General features: G+C 42.8%; 2 protein-coding genes across 2 annotated transcripts; one reads left to right on the top strand and one right to left on the bottom strand.

The window, feature by feature from the left end:
* Window positions 1–865: 865 nt before the first annotated feature.
* Window positions 866–2,570, bottom strand: LOC131231774 (UPF0481 protein At3g47200-like). Its single transcript, XM_058228076.1, has one exon. The coding sequence runs from the start codon at window positions 2,568–2,570 to the stop codon at window positions 1,008–1,010; it is 1,563 nt and encodes a 520-aa protein (XP_058084059.1). The 3' UTR covers window positions 866–1,007.
* A 4,102-nt stretch (window positions 2,571–6,672) lies between these two features.
* On the top strand, window positions 6,673–8,161 carry LOC131231775 (uncharacterized). The gene is made up of 2 exons (XM_058228077.1): window positions 6,673–6,997; window positions 7,737–8,161. The coding sequence occupies exons 1-2, from the start codon at window positions 6,673–6,675 to the stop codon at window positions 8,159–8,161; spliced, it is 750 nt and encodes a 249-aa protein (XP_058084060.1).
* The last annotated feature ends 6,757 nt before the right edge of the window (window positions 8,162–14,918 follow it).

Raw genomic sequence — 14,918 nt, forward strand, 5'->3', positions numbered from 1 at the left:
TGTATTGTATTTTCTAATTCGATTGTAACACAATATAAGCGGGTGTAATTGGGATTAGGGAAGGCAAAGACATTCGTAAGGTGTTCTACGACAAAACTAGGATTTTACAAAGGTATTTTGAGAGTTTTCAGATCAGTAAGTCCATCTAGCTCTTGTAATTCATTTTTTTTCATAGTGGATTCGCTGTTGCTTTGTGCCATGGTTTTATCCCACAAGGGTTTTTCACATAAAATTTGTGTGTGCTTGTACTTGCTTTATTTACATTTGCTTAATCTCATGTGATCCGAATTCAGAGCTTACTTATGCAGACTCCTGACATGATCTAATCCATCTCTCATATGAGCCCAACGTAAATGCTCATATTTGTCTCCGCTCCAAACACAGATCAAAAGGCCTGGTATGTACCGAGCCCAATCATATCTCAGTCGGGGCTTTCAAGAACTACACACAGACCTGGCAACGCCAGAGATACCGGTTACCCCAGTTGCAGATACTACAGGACCTGGCCCGTTGACAGCCCTACCATCTGGATGAATCTCGATGCAGAGTTCAGGACTGGTTGAAGGGGTCACGGATTTGGGTCCACACATTGAGTCCACAACTGGTCAGGTTTAGGCCCAGGATTCAGATCCGATTGGAAATCAGGTTGGTTAGATAGATGGTTGCCATCAGGAATCTTGACCATTGCCAGCCATGGTTGGTGACTTGTCTGAGTCATACTCAATTGGTCTGAGTTGACTCGAGCTTGATAGGGTTCAGTACACTTAACTGAACCGGAACGAGTGGTGACGAGTTACCAGATTAAAAAGTAAAGCAGGATTTATAGTCCTATATAGTAATTAATGTTTTTCAATTTTCACACACACAAGAAAAGCAGGAATATTTATATTATACAGTAATGTTTTTCACACATACATAAGATACTTCCATTAGCAAAATACGAAGGAGAAAAATCAAAATAATCTAAACCATTAAAACATGATGATTAAGAACTAGGACCGTGGCCGCTAGTAATGCAAGAAATTGTATAAACCTTGGGCGATAGTTAGCAGGATGACGATTGCGCCCGCTACCGAAGAAAGGCCGACCCACGGATTGCTGAAATAACCACTCCTCAAGTTCCCCCAACACTTATTCCAACCCATGTTCCATGGGGTGTTATAATATTTATCCACATCTTTGTATATACCGGAAAGGTAATTATTCTCGAAATCAACGAATATCCCAGAGCAGAGCTGGTTGAATAAGCAGGCCACATCCTCATTACTTCCCGACAAATTATCTATGATCCCATTGCAACGGAGTAATGCCACGTCCTTGGATGTGTTGACAAGGCAATCCATGAACCCAACGTAATTCGTGAAATGGAATGTAACTCTTGGGTAGCATAATTGTTCCAACGCTACAAGGTTCCGAAGGAGAGTATTGGTGTTGTCATCTATACACAGCTGCGGGATTTTGAACACCCCGCCACTAAATTCCACATCCAAGATGCTACTGAAGTCCTTTTTCTTCTTGAACTTGACTCCCGCAAGTTGGAGTTCAGCCGCGCAAGGGATCATAGACAACTCGGCCTCATTCTTGATTGGTGGAGATCGATTGTTACTAATAGGCAACTCGGCCTCATTTGAACCTTTCGAGCATAAGAACATTAGAATCTTACATTTTTTGGACTTCTCTCTAGGGGTCGGCATCAAATACGAGTAGAACAAATGGAGCAGATGAAAGTAGCGACCATTGATCTGATCGTTGGAAACCTCGATCTTGTTTTCCTTACTCTTAGGTATGATGGGTTCGAAGAAATCAAGGGCAATTTCCACAAGTGAACCGTTCCCCGGACTAGCCTTTTCGTAAATAACCTGCAGAACAGAGAAGGGAATTTGATTTTCGAGGAGGAGCATATCATACCTGATTAGGGGTAGCGTACTAATCGTACTAAATACAGGGTCATCCCCCTCGAATTTCTCTTCTTTTGCCCTGAGAAAGAGCTCAACAATGAAGCAACCATCAAGCACCATCATTTTGACAAACTCGCTGCCGTTAAGGCGGACATCCTCGGAGTAGCAACTTCGCGCTTCGTTCTCCAATTTCTCGATCGCCGTGTTGTAGTCCTCCAACAGATGGTTGGGATTGCGGGAGAGGATTGACTTTTGGTACAGCTTTTTGTGCTTTTCAAATTCTTCCTTCTTAAGGTGATGGTATGGGCCGATCGACACGATCTGGGGCTCGTACGGCTCGAACGCATCCTTGTTTGCTTGCCGGATTCTTTCTGGAACCTTGTAGATGGTTGGCAAGGAAACGGATGGGGTGACCGATTTCGTCGTGAAATAGCCGGCTGCGCATCCGACCATGGCTTTGCGCCGGGGATGGACGTGCGCTTCCGCACTTGACATGGGGAGCACAGGCCCATCTGGAGATAGGAGCGGTTCTATCAAGGAATTACCGCTTGCTTCCCCAAGCATCGTGCATTCATTCTCATGCAGAGATGGCATCGGTGCTCCCCCACTTGACATGCCGACTTCTTGCCCACATGACATCTTCTTATCATCCATGACTATGTTATCATCCATGACTATGCGGCTGTTTGGGCCCAAACTCAATCCAGGCGATATGAGCTCGTATCGGTAATGAACTATACGGAAACCGATACAAGATTTTAATATTTGTTACCCGTGGGCATCTAATCTAACCTCACGTCTAATTTAAAGGCGTTTGGAATTCCGCAGTGCCTGTGTATCAGTCATTGTACTCTGCCCAAGTACCCGAGTTTTTCCTCCTAAACTGACTGCATGGTGTGCCTCACTCTACCGACCTTGGTGGTGTGTTGACGTCACCAACCTATGTATGCACCAACATGGTGTGTTGACGTCACCAAGTTCACACTAGGGGTGCACATTGAACTAGTAGAACCGTGGAACCGGACCGGAACCGACCAAACGGTCCGGTTTAGTCCGGTTCTAGAGTGCACCGGTTCCGATTCCGATTCCAAAAATAAAAAAACTGATTACATTGGTTCAATTCTCGGTTTGAGGGTATGTAGAACCGAACCGAACCGTGAACCGATCCGTAGAACCAAACTGTGGATCCGATCCGTAGAACTGAACCGTGGAACCGAACCTGGAACCGAACTTGGAACCGATCCAAGAACCCTTTGATTGTTTCCATATTTGACTCATGATTTATGGTTTATAATGCATCATTTAATTATTTTCATAAATGAATTTTTGCACACCTTATACAATATTTAAACCATTCATCAAATGGACCACAACATGGATGGACATGAGTTAGATAATAAAATTAAACATCCAATTGGGCTGGATTATAAAAAGCCCAGAACAGTGGAACCGATCCGGAACCGAACCGGTTTTAACAGTTCGGTTCCGGTTCGGTTCTAGGGTGCCAACGGTCCGGTTCCAGTTTCGAATATCCTGGAACCATTAGGAACGGTTCGGTTCCGGTTTCACCCCAGAACCGGACCAAACCGACCCGTGTGCACCCCTAGTTCACACTGTGACTTATTTAGGTTTCTGGTTGATTTTTGTATATTTTCTTGTGCCATGGAGTTACATGGGATCAACAGTTGGATGAAAGATACGCAGTGGCCTCACACACAAACCTGTTATTTACATTATCATCCTTCCGTTTAAATTGTGAATGCAGCTGATTTTTAGTCTTAGGGCCTAACATCCGGTATAGAACCTGTGACAGTAGGTTTTATAAATGCAAAATGTCACCCAATGGACTTGTGCTTGGGACTGCGTGAAACCAGCCTTTGTAGAGTATTTTAGTCCCATAAGAGAAAGGTCTTCCGTCACGAAACCAGTGTATATCTTGGTGTAGTGCATCATAGATACTTTCATGGTAAAGATGGATAAGAGAAGACTTAATTGGAGGTGGAAATGATCCAGACCATCAGAATCTTAAAACAGTCGTACCTCGCAAATCGGGATGAGTTTTTCTATATATTATATATAATTTTGGGGTAGGAGAAGCTAATTTAGCCAACCAACCCTGCTATGCTGGGTTGTCCACACTAGATTTGTGAGATTCTATAAAATCGACGATCAAATGTCTCTTTTATTTTCATTTTTATTATAAATAGTAAGTTTTAGTTTGAATATAACTTTTGATCCTTTGGACTGAAGGTGTCACGCTCAAAATGAAAAGGGCTTAGAAAAATTAGGAAGAATAACATGGTTCGGTGTGGAGACTAGAGGGTGGATTTTTCAAGGGGACGAGAGATCGACTCTCCTCTTTCCACTGGCTACCTCGCTCAAGGGCTTTTATTTGGAGATAAAAGGGGGTCGCCACTAACCAATTATTACGATCTTACAGTCCATTATACCCTATAGAAACACATTGGATTGAGAACTCAAAGATCATTAACCATAAAGGAAACCGAACCATTACAAATGCTTATGTTTGGAATTGTCACTTGCATACTTATTTAATTATACTTATGTGATTGAATGTTTAATTATCTATATGTATGATTAGATGAATGCTGGGACTTGATAGTTAGCACATCCCACACATACATATATAGTATCATGTTATAGACTAGTTGTTTAATTGACATATCCTTTATAGTTTATGTGATTGGACCCTCTATTCGTTTGGAAGCCTTAGAGTTAATTGTCGTACTTAGATTAATTTACATATTGGCTTAAGTAGGCAATTGTGGTTTTAAAAGGTAAAAATTTTATTTGATCATAATCACCCCTTCCCCCCCTCAAGACATAGCCTTTATTCCTTAGCTTCACCAAGCTTCCTTACGTGCAACCGCGGTAAGCCCATTACACTATAGGTGATTTTTCAGAAACATGATAGGTAAAAGGCAATGTTGGTAGCCAAGGGATATCCTCAGAGAGAATGTGTGGAGTTCACCGAGATATTTGCGTCGGTAATAAAGCAAGTATCTGTCAGATTCGTATGAGTGTCGGTTGCTCAATAAAATTTCGAGCTGGAACAGATGGATGTGAAGACTACCTTTATATGTGAGAATTTAGAAGAACAGATTTACATAAAGCAAACAAAATGTTTCGAAATACAAAGGGTTGAAAACAAGGTTGCAAGTTAAAAATATCATTATACATCTCAAAACATTCGCCTAAGCAATAGTATAAGAAATTTGATTATTTCACGGTGAGTCGAAAGTTTACCAGGAGTGATTATGATTATTGTATCTATTATAAGATACTAAGTGATGGAAAGTTCATTAGCTTGATATTGTCTGTTGATGACATGCTTATCGTCAGTCATTGCATATCTGAGATCAACATACTGAAAAGCTCAACTATCAAAGACATTCAAGATAAAAGATATAGGGGTTGTAAAGAGGGTTGTCGGCATTCACATGCACAAAGATAAGAAGATGAGCAAGTTATGGTTATCTCAAGCAAAATACATTAAGAATGTATTAATGAAGTATGTGATGGACAAGGCAAAGCTAGTTAACGTTCCCCACTCGGCTCATATTAAGTTATTTTTTGAACAGTGCCCTAAGACAGATGAAGAAAAGTAGATATGTCTCGTGTGCCTTATTCTAGCGTAGTTGGAAGCTTGATGTATGCGATGGTCAGCACAAGACCGAATATTTCACATGAAGTGGGTATTGTTAACAAATACATGTCTAACCCTAGCAACTAACAGTCCAACACTGAGAGGTAGTGAAATGGCTACTTTTATATATTCGAGCTACATAGGACTGCGTCTTATCATTTAAAAAGAATGGGACAAGTTAGTAAGTTATGTGGATTTAGATTACGCAGGCAGTGATTTTAATGCAGTGGCAAATGCTACAGAAAGGCATGGTAACAGGTCCCACTTCAGCGCAGGGGACAAGAATTTTGCAGCAGCTATTGACAATGCAAAGCTGATCAACGCCAGCTTCTCGGGAAACAGATCTACTTAGAGCAACAATCAAGGAGGGAATGCCAGAGTCTAGTCGAGGCTAGACAAAACTCTTTGCAATGTTAACTGGATTAGGTGTTTCTCTCACTTCCAGGTGGCCCATCTGCCCCGTGCGAGCTCGGACCACGCCCCCTACTGCTAAAAATCTCGGCCCCATCCCCGGCTCACGCCAAGCCCTTCCGATTTCAACATATGTGGCTTCTGCATGAGGATTTTCTGAAAATCGTCAAAGATGCATGGGACAGTGAGTCTTCAGGGTCGCTTATGATCGTGGTCATGCTGAAACTAAGGAAAGTAAAACAAACACTCAAAATTTAGAACAGGGAGTCGTTTGGAGATGCCTTTGCTAAGAGGAAGGAGGCCGAGCAGAAATTAGAGCAGCTGGAATGTAGTCAGCAGGTAGACGTTGTTCCCTGCCATGATGGGGACATTTTAGAAGCAAAACAATCCCTGACTAGGTGGGAATTAGCAGAGAAAATTTTCTGGGGGGATCGTAACACGAAATTATTTCATCTGTCAGTAATTGAACATGCTAGAAGAGCGGACATCAAGTAGATCAATTTGGATGCTGCAACTATTCTCACAAACCTAAATGAGATCCAAACAGAGGCAGTTAATTACTTCAGCAAGTTGCTGACTATTGATTAGCTAGCCGATGCAGACCAGGCCCACGTCCAGTAGGCTGACAGTATCCTGACCCACATCCCCTGCTCAATATCTGATGCTGATAATGACGCACTGTTGCGCCCTCCGTCCATGGAGGAGGTTCGTCAGGCAGCTCTCCCGCTGCCATCTGGCGGTGCCCCTGGCCCCAACGGATTCGGTGGTTCTTTCTTCAAAGGTTGCTGGCAGATCGTATGTGCTGATATTCTTGAAGCTACAACTTTCCTATTTAAAGGGGGGGATCTTCCGAGAGCGTTCACCTCTACCTTGATGTGCCTCATCCTGAAGTCCGTTGCCCCCTCGGCCTTCCACCATTTCAGGCCCATAAGCCTATGTAATTACATTTATAAGATATTCTCGAAGGTGATAGCGTCCAGATTGGCAGCAGTCCTCCCCGGTCTTATTTCCTCAGAGCAAGGTGCGTTCATTCAAGCCGGAACATCGCAGAGAATATCACGCTAGCTCAAGAGGTCTTCAGGGAGTTAGACAGAAAAGTGAGGGGCGGAAACATCATCATCAAGCTCGACATGGAGAAAGCATATGACAGGGTCAACTAAAGCTTCCTCAAACAGGTTCTCCTACGCTTTGGTTTCAGCAGAAGTTGGGTCAGTTTGGTGGAAAGATGCTGGAACAATTGTTGGTTCTTCATGTTGATAAATGGAGAAGCTAAGGGCTATTTCAAGTCCTTATGTGGGCTGCCGCAGGGTGACCCACTATCTCCAAGCCTCTTCATTATAGCAGCGGAGGTATTCAGCAGAGGCATTAGAGCCTTATTTAGCCATGGGATCTGTCAACCGTTCAAGCTCAAGAGGGCCTATCCTCTCATCTCTCACATGTTATATGCGGATGATACATTGTTATTAGCCAATGGTAGTGCGGCCTCGCTGGCAACGATTAAGGAATTTCTGATCTCCTATCAGCGGTCGTCGGGCCAGAAGATTAACCACGCCAAGAGTGCATTTTTCTACTCATCCAAGCTTCTTATCGGCCGAGTCAGATATATTGGTAGCTTCCTTAATATTCCCAAGGCGTCCTCGACTGCTCAGTAACTGGGAGTCTCTATAGTGAAAGGCAGGCCCACTAGGGATGCTTTCAAGCCCCTCTTAGACAGGATCACAACCAGGGTCGATGGCTAGAATGCCCAAATTCTATTGCAGGCTGGCGTGCCACTCTCATCAAGTACGTCCTGGGCAGCATTCTGATTCACACAATGGCGGCCACCCCTATGCTCGCAAGGTGCTTGTCAAATATGGAGAAGAGCTTTGCCAACTTCTTCTGGGGCTGGAAAAACGGTAAGAAAAAATTACATTGGACCAATTGTAAGATTGTGGCCCCGATCACGGTAGGTGGCCTAGGCATCAGGAGGTTGCGCGACATGATGAAGGCACTGAGATTGAAGATGGCATGGGCGATCTCTCATGGTAACAGTAGTAGCATTTGGGCGACGTATATGAGGGTGAGATACGGAGTTCCCACCGCTACCGGCCACTACCACTCTCGCTCCAGGCATAACCAATCAGCGTACTCCCCTCTCTGGAACAACATTCTAGCTTTGTTTCCTCTCCTGGCAGCCAACATTTGATGCTTGATTGGGAGAGGAGAGTACAATCTCTAGGAAGCCAATTGGACAGGGCTCGGCCCTCTGTAAGATGCCATTATCAAACAGGTCCCGCCCGCCCTGCGTAGTTTGAAAGTCAAGGAATTTATTGGTAGTCAAGGCATGTCCCCGCCTTCCTCAATGTTGGAGTACCTTCCGCAAGAGATCATTTAGTATATTATTCAGAGTAGCCTATGCACATCCGACACAGAAGACTCCTACGTTTGGCCTTTCACCCCGTCAGGTGGCTTCTCAGTGTAATCAGTGTGGTCTATCCTCAGACCGTCAGGTGATAGGAGGGGTTGGTCGAGATGGGTTTGGCACTCTCAAGTCCCACCTAAGATTTCGATCTTCATTTGGAGGCTTCTTGATGAGGCAATTCTGGTTAATGATCGCATCCAGATTAAGGGTGTCTCAATAGCGTCTCGCTGCGAGTGCTGCCCAAATGATAGTCATCAGGAAACTCTGAGGCATCTGTTCGTTTCGGGCCATCTGGCATCGGTAGTGTGGCGTCACTTCAGCGGCATCATCAACATTTCCCCTGCTGATCAAGCCTCCCCGCAGGCTAGGTTGGCCCAATGGTGGGGGGCCTTGCCCCCGGACATCTACCTTGTCTAAATTCGTGCCCTTACTCCCATTTTCCTACTTTAGGAGGTTTGGAAGGCGCATAACTCATCCAGATTTGATAGCACGAAGCTACCTATTGGTGCTGTGATCACTCATATAAACTGGTGGTTGGGCAGGACGTACAAAGGGGGCACTTAAGCTCACGCCAACCCCTCTTCCTGGTTGGTCTGCCTCCAACTCAGGAATCTCCACATTCCTGAGGCCCCCCTACCGCCCAAGAGAGCTGACGTGGTGGTTTGGAGAAGGTCGAACGTGGATGGGTCAAGTTAAATGTCGACGATTCAACCCTACATAACCCGAGCCCGTCAGGTGGGGGTGGTATATGTAAGAACAAAGATGGCGAGTTGGTCTTTGCTTTCTCTCATGGTTATGGTTTAAGCTCCAATAACAAGGCGAAGTTCTTGACAGTTTACGAGGGCCTTTCTATTTGTGCTAGCAAAGGCCTATGGAATGTTATGGTTGAGTCGGACTTAAAGTTGGTGGTGGATATGCTCAACCGAGTTTCACAGACGGGTTGGAAGTGGCATCATTGGGTGGCGTCTATCACTTCCCTCAATTCAAGGGGCTCATTTCGCTTCACTCACACTTTTAAAGAGGAGAACGGGCCAACAGATGGCCTGGCCCAGTGTAACATCCTGGATTTTCACTGTTTTGGATTTTCAAAAATCCTTGAAATTTTTTTTATTATTAATTAACTTATAATATCACTTAATGACCATTAGTACTCAATGATAGTTTAAACACGAGTGGAACCAGTAAAGAACCGCACAAGTTCGTTTAATCAACCGTAGGAAGCCAACGAATCCGCCCGATCACCTGAATATCAAGTTTAGCCCCATGATTCACTTACAGAGGGCCCAAATCTAACCGACCCATTGCTAATAAATCAAGACAATCATAACTAATTTAAATATCCAACCGAAGCTGAGTCAGACAAGGCCCGGATCTTGGCTAATAGACCAAATGAACCCCATTACTCTTTTAGCCTAAAACCGACAGTTTAGAGTGATCATGACCAAATCTCCACTTCCACTAGTTATAAATAGGCCACCCTATAAATATAGTCAATCCAAACCCCGATCATTGGCAACAAGAAATCTCAATACCTAATTCATTCCAAAAACGCTCCAATTTTTCAAACAAGATCTAAACCTCTCATTGGTGGGCTACTAGTTCCAAAATTATAAAATAATATCTGTCTCACTGGGCTTAACGTCCATCGCGGGAGTCGGACCTGGGTACTACCCAGAACCACTCAACTTGAGCCGAATGACGAGTACATGAGAAGTGCAAATATCCCAAAGGAAGGACTATAACTTAAATGAATTGGGTTGTCCACTCTTATGCAAAGTTGAAGATTTCGAACCGTCGATTTACGACCAAACTTCACACATGGAGTAAGGATATTTTTCTACTCACATTCATATAACCGCGACCCCAATCGGCTATCGGTGACCGTTGAACAGACTTCTAATCATATTTGTCAATCGGCGCGTCTAAATGGCGAGCCGATTGTGTCTATGCGTAGATCATCACTAGGGCCAACTATCCAACGGTGGGTATTGACTCCTACACCCTATAGTGGGCCCTAGAGGCTAGAAAAACCCTCCCATAGGGTTATTATAGTAAAAACCCAACACTTGGGGCCATTGGCACTAAATCTGACATTATAAAAGGGCCTCATTTGGAGCACTCCTCTTCCCATAAGATTTTTTATTTTCAAAGGGGAGAAAGAGAGAAAGAGGGACAGAGTAAAGAAAGAAGAGAGAGAGTTAGGGAGAGTGAAGAAAGAGAGTGAAGGTGAGAGTAATGGTGAACCATAGATCGAGGTAGGCCCAAGAAAACCCAATCTTGCAACTCCATATCCCTTCTCCAAAGGAAAACCGTACACCACAACCATAAGAATCGTTTCGTTAATCATCTAAGTGAGATCCCTCATCCCTTTTCTTGAAACCCTTGTGTTAAGAAGGGATTTACATGAAGATTCTAACATGCAAAGGTGTGTTTTAGGGATTCCGGCCGATCGACCCCAAATCCACACTCTCAGGTCATTTTCCAAGTCTTCAACGATCTATAGGTGCGGACTATTGTTCTTAGGTGGCCTAACACCAATTTTAATATGAATTTAATGATTTTGTTTGTTAGATGATGTATTTGGGTAATCTAGTAACACCTAGACAAGACCTACACTTTAGATCCCCCAAATTAATGTGGAATGATGATGAAATGCTTATTGTTTCTCAAACATGATTGGGTATGTTAATGATGATTGCTTGTACATTCCTTGCTCAGTTCATGTAAGATGTTTTCCTCATAATATGTTTGATGCACTAACCCTTGTGTATATTTTGGTGTTAGGAGATATATGAAATGCTTGCCTTCCACACTAACCCACACAACACATGTACCTTTATTTCATGATATTGTTAGCATTTGTCTTGTAAAAATCTAGATTTTATGATGTGAAGTATGAATGCATGTTATTACCTATGCTAATTGATAACCCATGTTAGTCGGCATGCTACACAATACCACCAAACCCTTGGGTTGGTCAGGAATACAAGAAGAGTGAAGGTGGTCCCCTTGGTAGGATTATCCTGAGGTTAAACCCATGAATTTGGGCGGGTGCGCGTGGGCGATAGTAGTTAGACTACATGAGTCGCTTGTATCCGATGTCGTCTATCATGTGCTTGCCTGAACTCGTGCGGTCTAGCCTATCTACTGACCAACCTTGTTTTGTTTCCCTCTGTTTGCTCACATATGTATGGAACCTGGAACACCCTACAACCGTTGTAACCCATCGATAACCAGATTGAAACTGATCCACCGCCTCGTGAGCCGGGCATAGTGGAATGAGACCCTATGTCCGAGCTGTCGGCCTACGCTGGGGTGACGCGCTTCCCCGTAATGACCGCGAGTGATCCCTTTTTCTCAGCACTCCCCATGTGCTTGAAGTCGGGGATGGAGAACCCGACGGGATCAAGGATCGCGGGGTCTTGGCCTCACACGTTGGGGGGCCTTGGCCTCGCAACCAGTTTAGGGCATTGATACGTGGGGTGTATCAGTTTCCCCAACCTGTTGGATGAATGAAATTAACTAAGAACTTGGCTAACATTATCATCGCATCGCACTAGCTAGTTTGGCGACTCGGCAGTCGAGGTCGCTCTGAGGGAGTGTTGGTCATACGCGATCGTTAGATGGAGTCACTCGAGGGAGTGTTGTGGTGAGGGCATACATCATATCATCCATCATGCACACGCATTAATAAGATTTGTTATGTGCTAATGAATGTATTGCCTTTCATTAAATCCATAATTTAATTGATGCCTGTTGTAACTTAAGATTAATAGCACCCACTGAGTTGATCACTCACTCCCACTCTGGGATGGTGTTTTAAAACACCAACCAGACTCTTCAATAGCTGCAGGTAGCAATGAGTTCGAGGAGCCGAGTAGGGCTGGCATTAACGAGGAGGACGAGCTGTCTTACTTCCAGCTGGTGAGCGGTCCCCCATCGGCTTAGTAGACGGAATTTGGATCACTGAGTAGTGGACTCAGCGCATTATTATTTTGGACATGCTACTCTTTTGTGATTTTGTTGGGCAACGCCTTGTACGACCTACTTATATTCTTTTGGACTTATATATATTTGACCTCTTTCATTTCAATAGATTAGTTGTGATTGTACTTCATGTTTCAAGAAATTCCACGCTGCGCATTTACAACCTGATTGTGAAAAATCGGTTATAAGTGATATCTGGGAACTTGGGAGTCGAGTATATGCAAGACCCCCAATTTTCAGGGCGTTACACCCGGCTAGGCAGCAATACCCAGAGCAATAAGGTGTCCACGCCACGAAGGACCTTTCCCATGGGATCCATGGCTTGGTGGTGTTAAATAAAGTTGGTTTGGGTGTCATTAGGGTGGTGGATCATGTATAGGTTTTTCCTTTATGATAGGTTACCCCGAGGGTTTATTTTGGCACCCTTGGGATTCCCAAAGTACAGTTCCTGTAATTCCCTCATATGAAATGAAGATCTCTTTTTCCTTTTTCTTTTTTTAAAAGCGGATTTATTCGTACAAAAAAAAAAAAGATTACGCGGGCAGTGTGAATAAAAAAGTTTACTTTCAATTATTCGTTTGTGCTAACAGGTGGAGCGATTAGTTAGATGTCGAAGCTTCAGTCTATGATGACTCTTCCCACAACTGAAGCTGAATATATGGCAATGACAGAAGCATTCAAGGAAGGTATTTAGTTAAGATGAATGATAAATCAGTTAGAGCTTTAATAGGAGGTCATGTCAATCAATTGTCACAGTGAAAAACATGATCAATTTAGATAAGAATTCTGTTGATTACTCACATACTAAATATATTGATATATGTCATCATTTTATTCAAAAGATGCTTGAGGAAGGAGACGTGACTCTAGCAAATATCCACACAAGCGTAAATCCGGCTGACATGCTTACGAAGGTAACTCCCACATAAAAGTTCAAGTTCTGTACAACTTCTCTGGGCTTGGTAAAGGTGTAAATGGAAGATGGAGTGTGCACGAGAAGTAATGGTAGAGTTATAATGGAATGCAGAATTAGAGATAAAGATTGATAAGGAGCTATAAAAAAATAAATATTAAAGACATGGCGGAGATTATTATTGATATCTTAAATCTATCAATAAAATGGTCTGTCAATGTCATCAACAGACCACTCGATATCATCGAGTAAATGTGGATGTCATCGACAAATGCTCGATCCCATCAAAAAAATCTAGAAAATCCATGTTGGTTGTTGGAACGTTTTAGTGCTATTACTCAATGGCATCGAATGAGTTTGATGCCATCGACTGATCCTTGATGGGTTGTCGATACCATCAAAGTTACATAAAAAATGTGCACAAAATTGCGCAAGCACGGGATTTGTTTCTTATTTTGATTATAATAGTAGATATATCAGGTGTAATTGAGATTAGGGCAAGGAAGAGGTATATTAGAGCTTTCTAATTGTTCCTAAGGGTTCAAGTGGATACCTAAGGCTTGTGAAAAAGATTCAAGGCTTGTTCAAATTGGTAACACTCTATTTCTTATAATTTTTGTTTTCATAGTGCATTATTTGTTGCTTTGTGTTATGATTTTATTTTTTTTTGTAAGAATTTTTTCATATAAAATTTAAATTGTTCTTGTTTAAACTTGGTTATACAATTGCGTACACTTTTTTTTTTTTTTTTTTAAAAATTTGTACATAAAATTCAAATTATTCTTATTTGGCCTTGGTTGTACAATTATGTACACTTTGCTTGAATCTTCCGATGATTGGACTGTTTTCAGAGCCCCCCTCCAAACCATGCTATCTTTATTCAATCATTATTAAATGACCTAAGGAGACAAGTAATAAGGTAGGAGCTTAGACGTCATCAAGTAATTTAAAAATAAAATGAAGGAAATGCAAGTCCACCTGTACATCACCTAATTACATTTACACTTGTACGTCCACCTGTACATTACCTACGTCCATCTGTACATTACCTAATTACATTTACACTTGTACCTCCACTTGTACATCACCAAATTACATTGGCACAGAAAGTGCCAACACGGCAAATGCATTAAAATTATGAAAAGACACTTCCTTCATTAAACCTTAGATATCTTTTTTAAAATCTGCAATTATAGTAACCTTTACAAGTTTACCAAACTTGAAGAGAAATAAACGAGTGTTTCTTGGTCGTTTGACTCTGCTGTAAAACACCTCCCTCACATGAAACACCCAAAGTATTATAGGGCCCATCACGATGTTTATATAACATCTGCTCCACCCATTAAGTGAGAACCATTATTTGCACCGTATGTGCATAAGGTAAGCCTGACAGATGTCTCAACCGGATCACACTAGGGGCCTGTTTGGCCGAGTAGATTGGATGAAATTAGATTGTATTGGAAGGGATGAAGGAGCAATCCCGAGATTGGTCGGCGTACCAAACGGGCACGTTGAACTTCTGCCTGGATTGAAGCAATTCACTGACATGACCATCATTACCTTAAAATCCACTCAATTCCTCCTAATCTATCTATTTTGCCTGGGACATGTTTGGGTGGACGGATTGGAAGGGATTGACCA

The sequence above is a fragment of the Magnolia sinica genome, chromosome 17, assembly GCF_029962835.1.
Source record: "Magnolia sinica isolate HGM2019 chromosome 17, MsV1, whole genome shotgun sequence".
NCBI classification, from domain to species: Eukaryota; Viridiplantae; Streptophyta; class Magnoliopsida; order Magnoliales; family Magnoliaceae; genus Magnolia; species Magnolia sinica.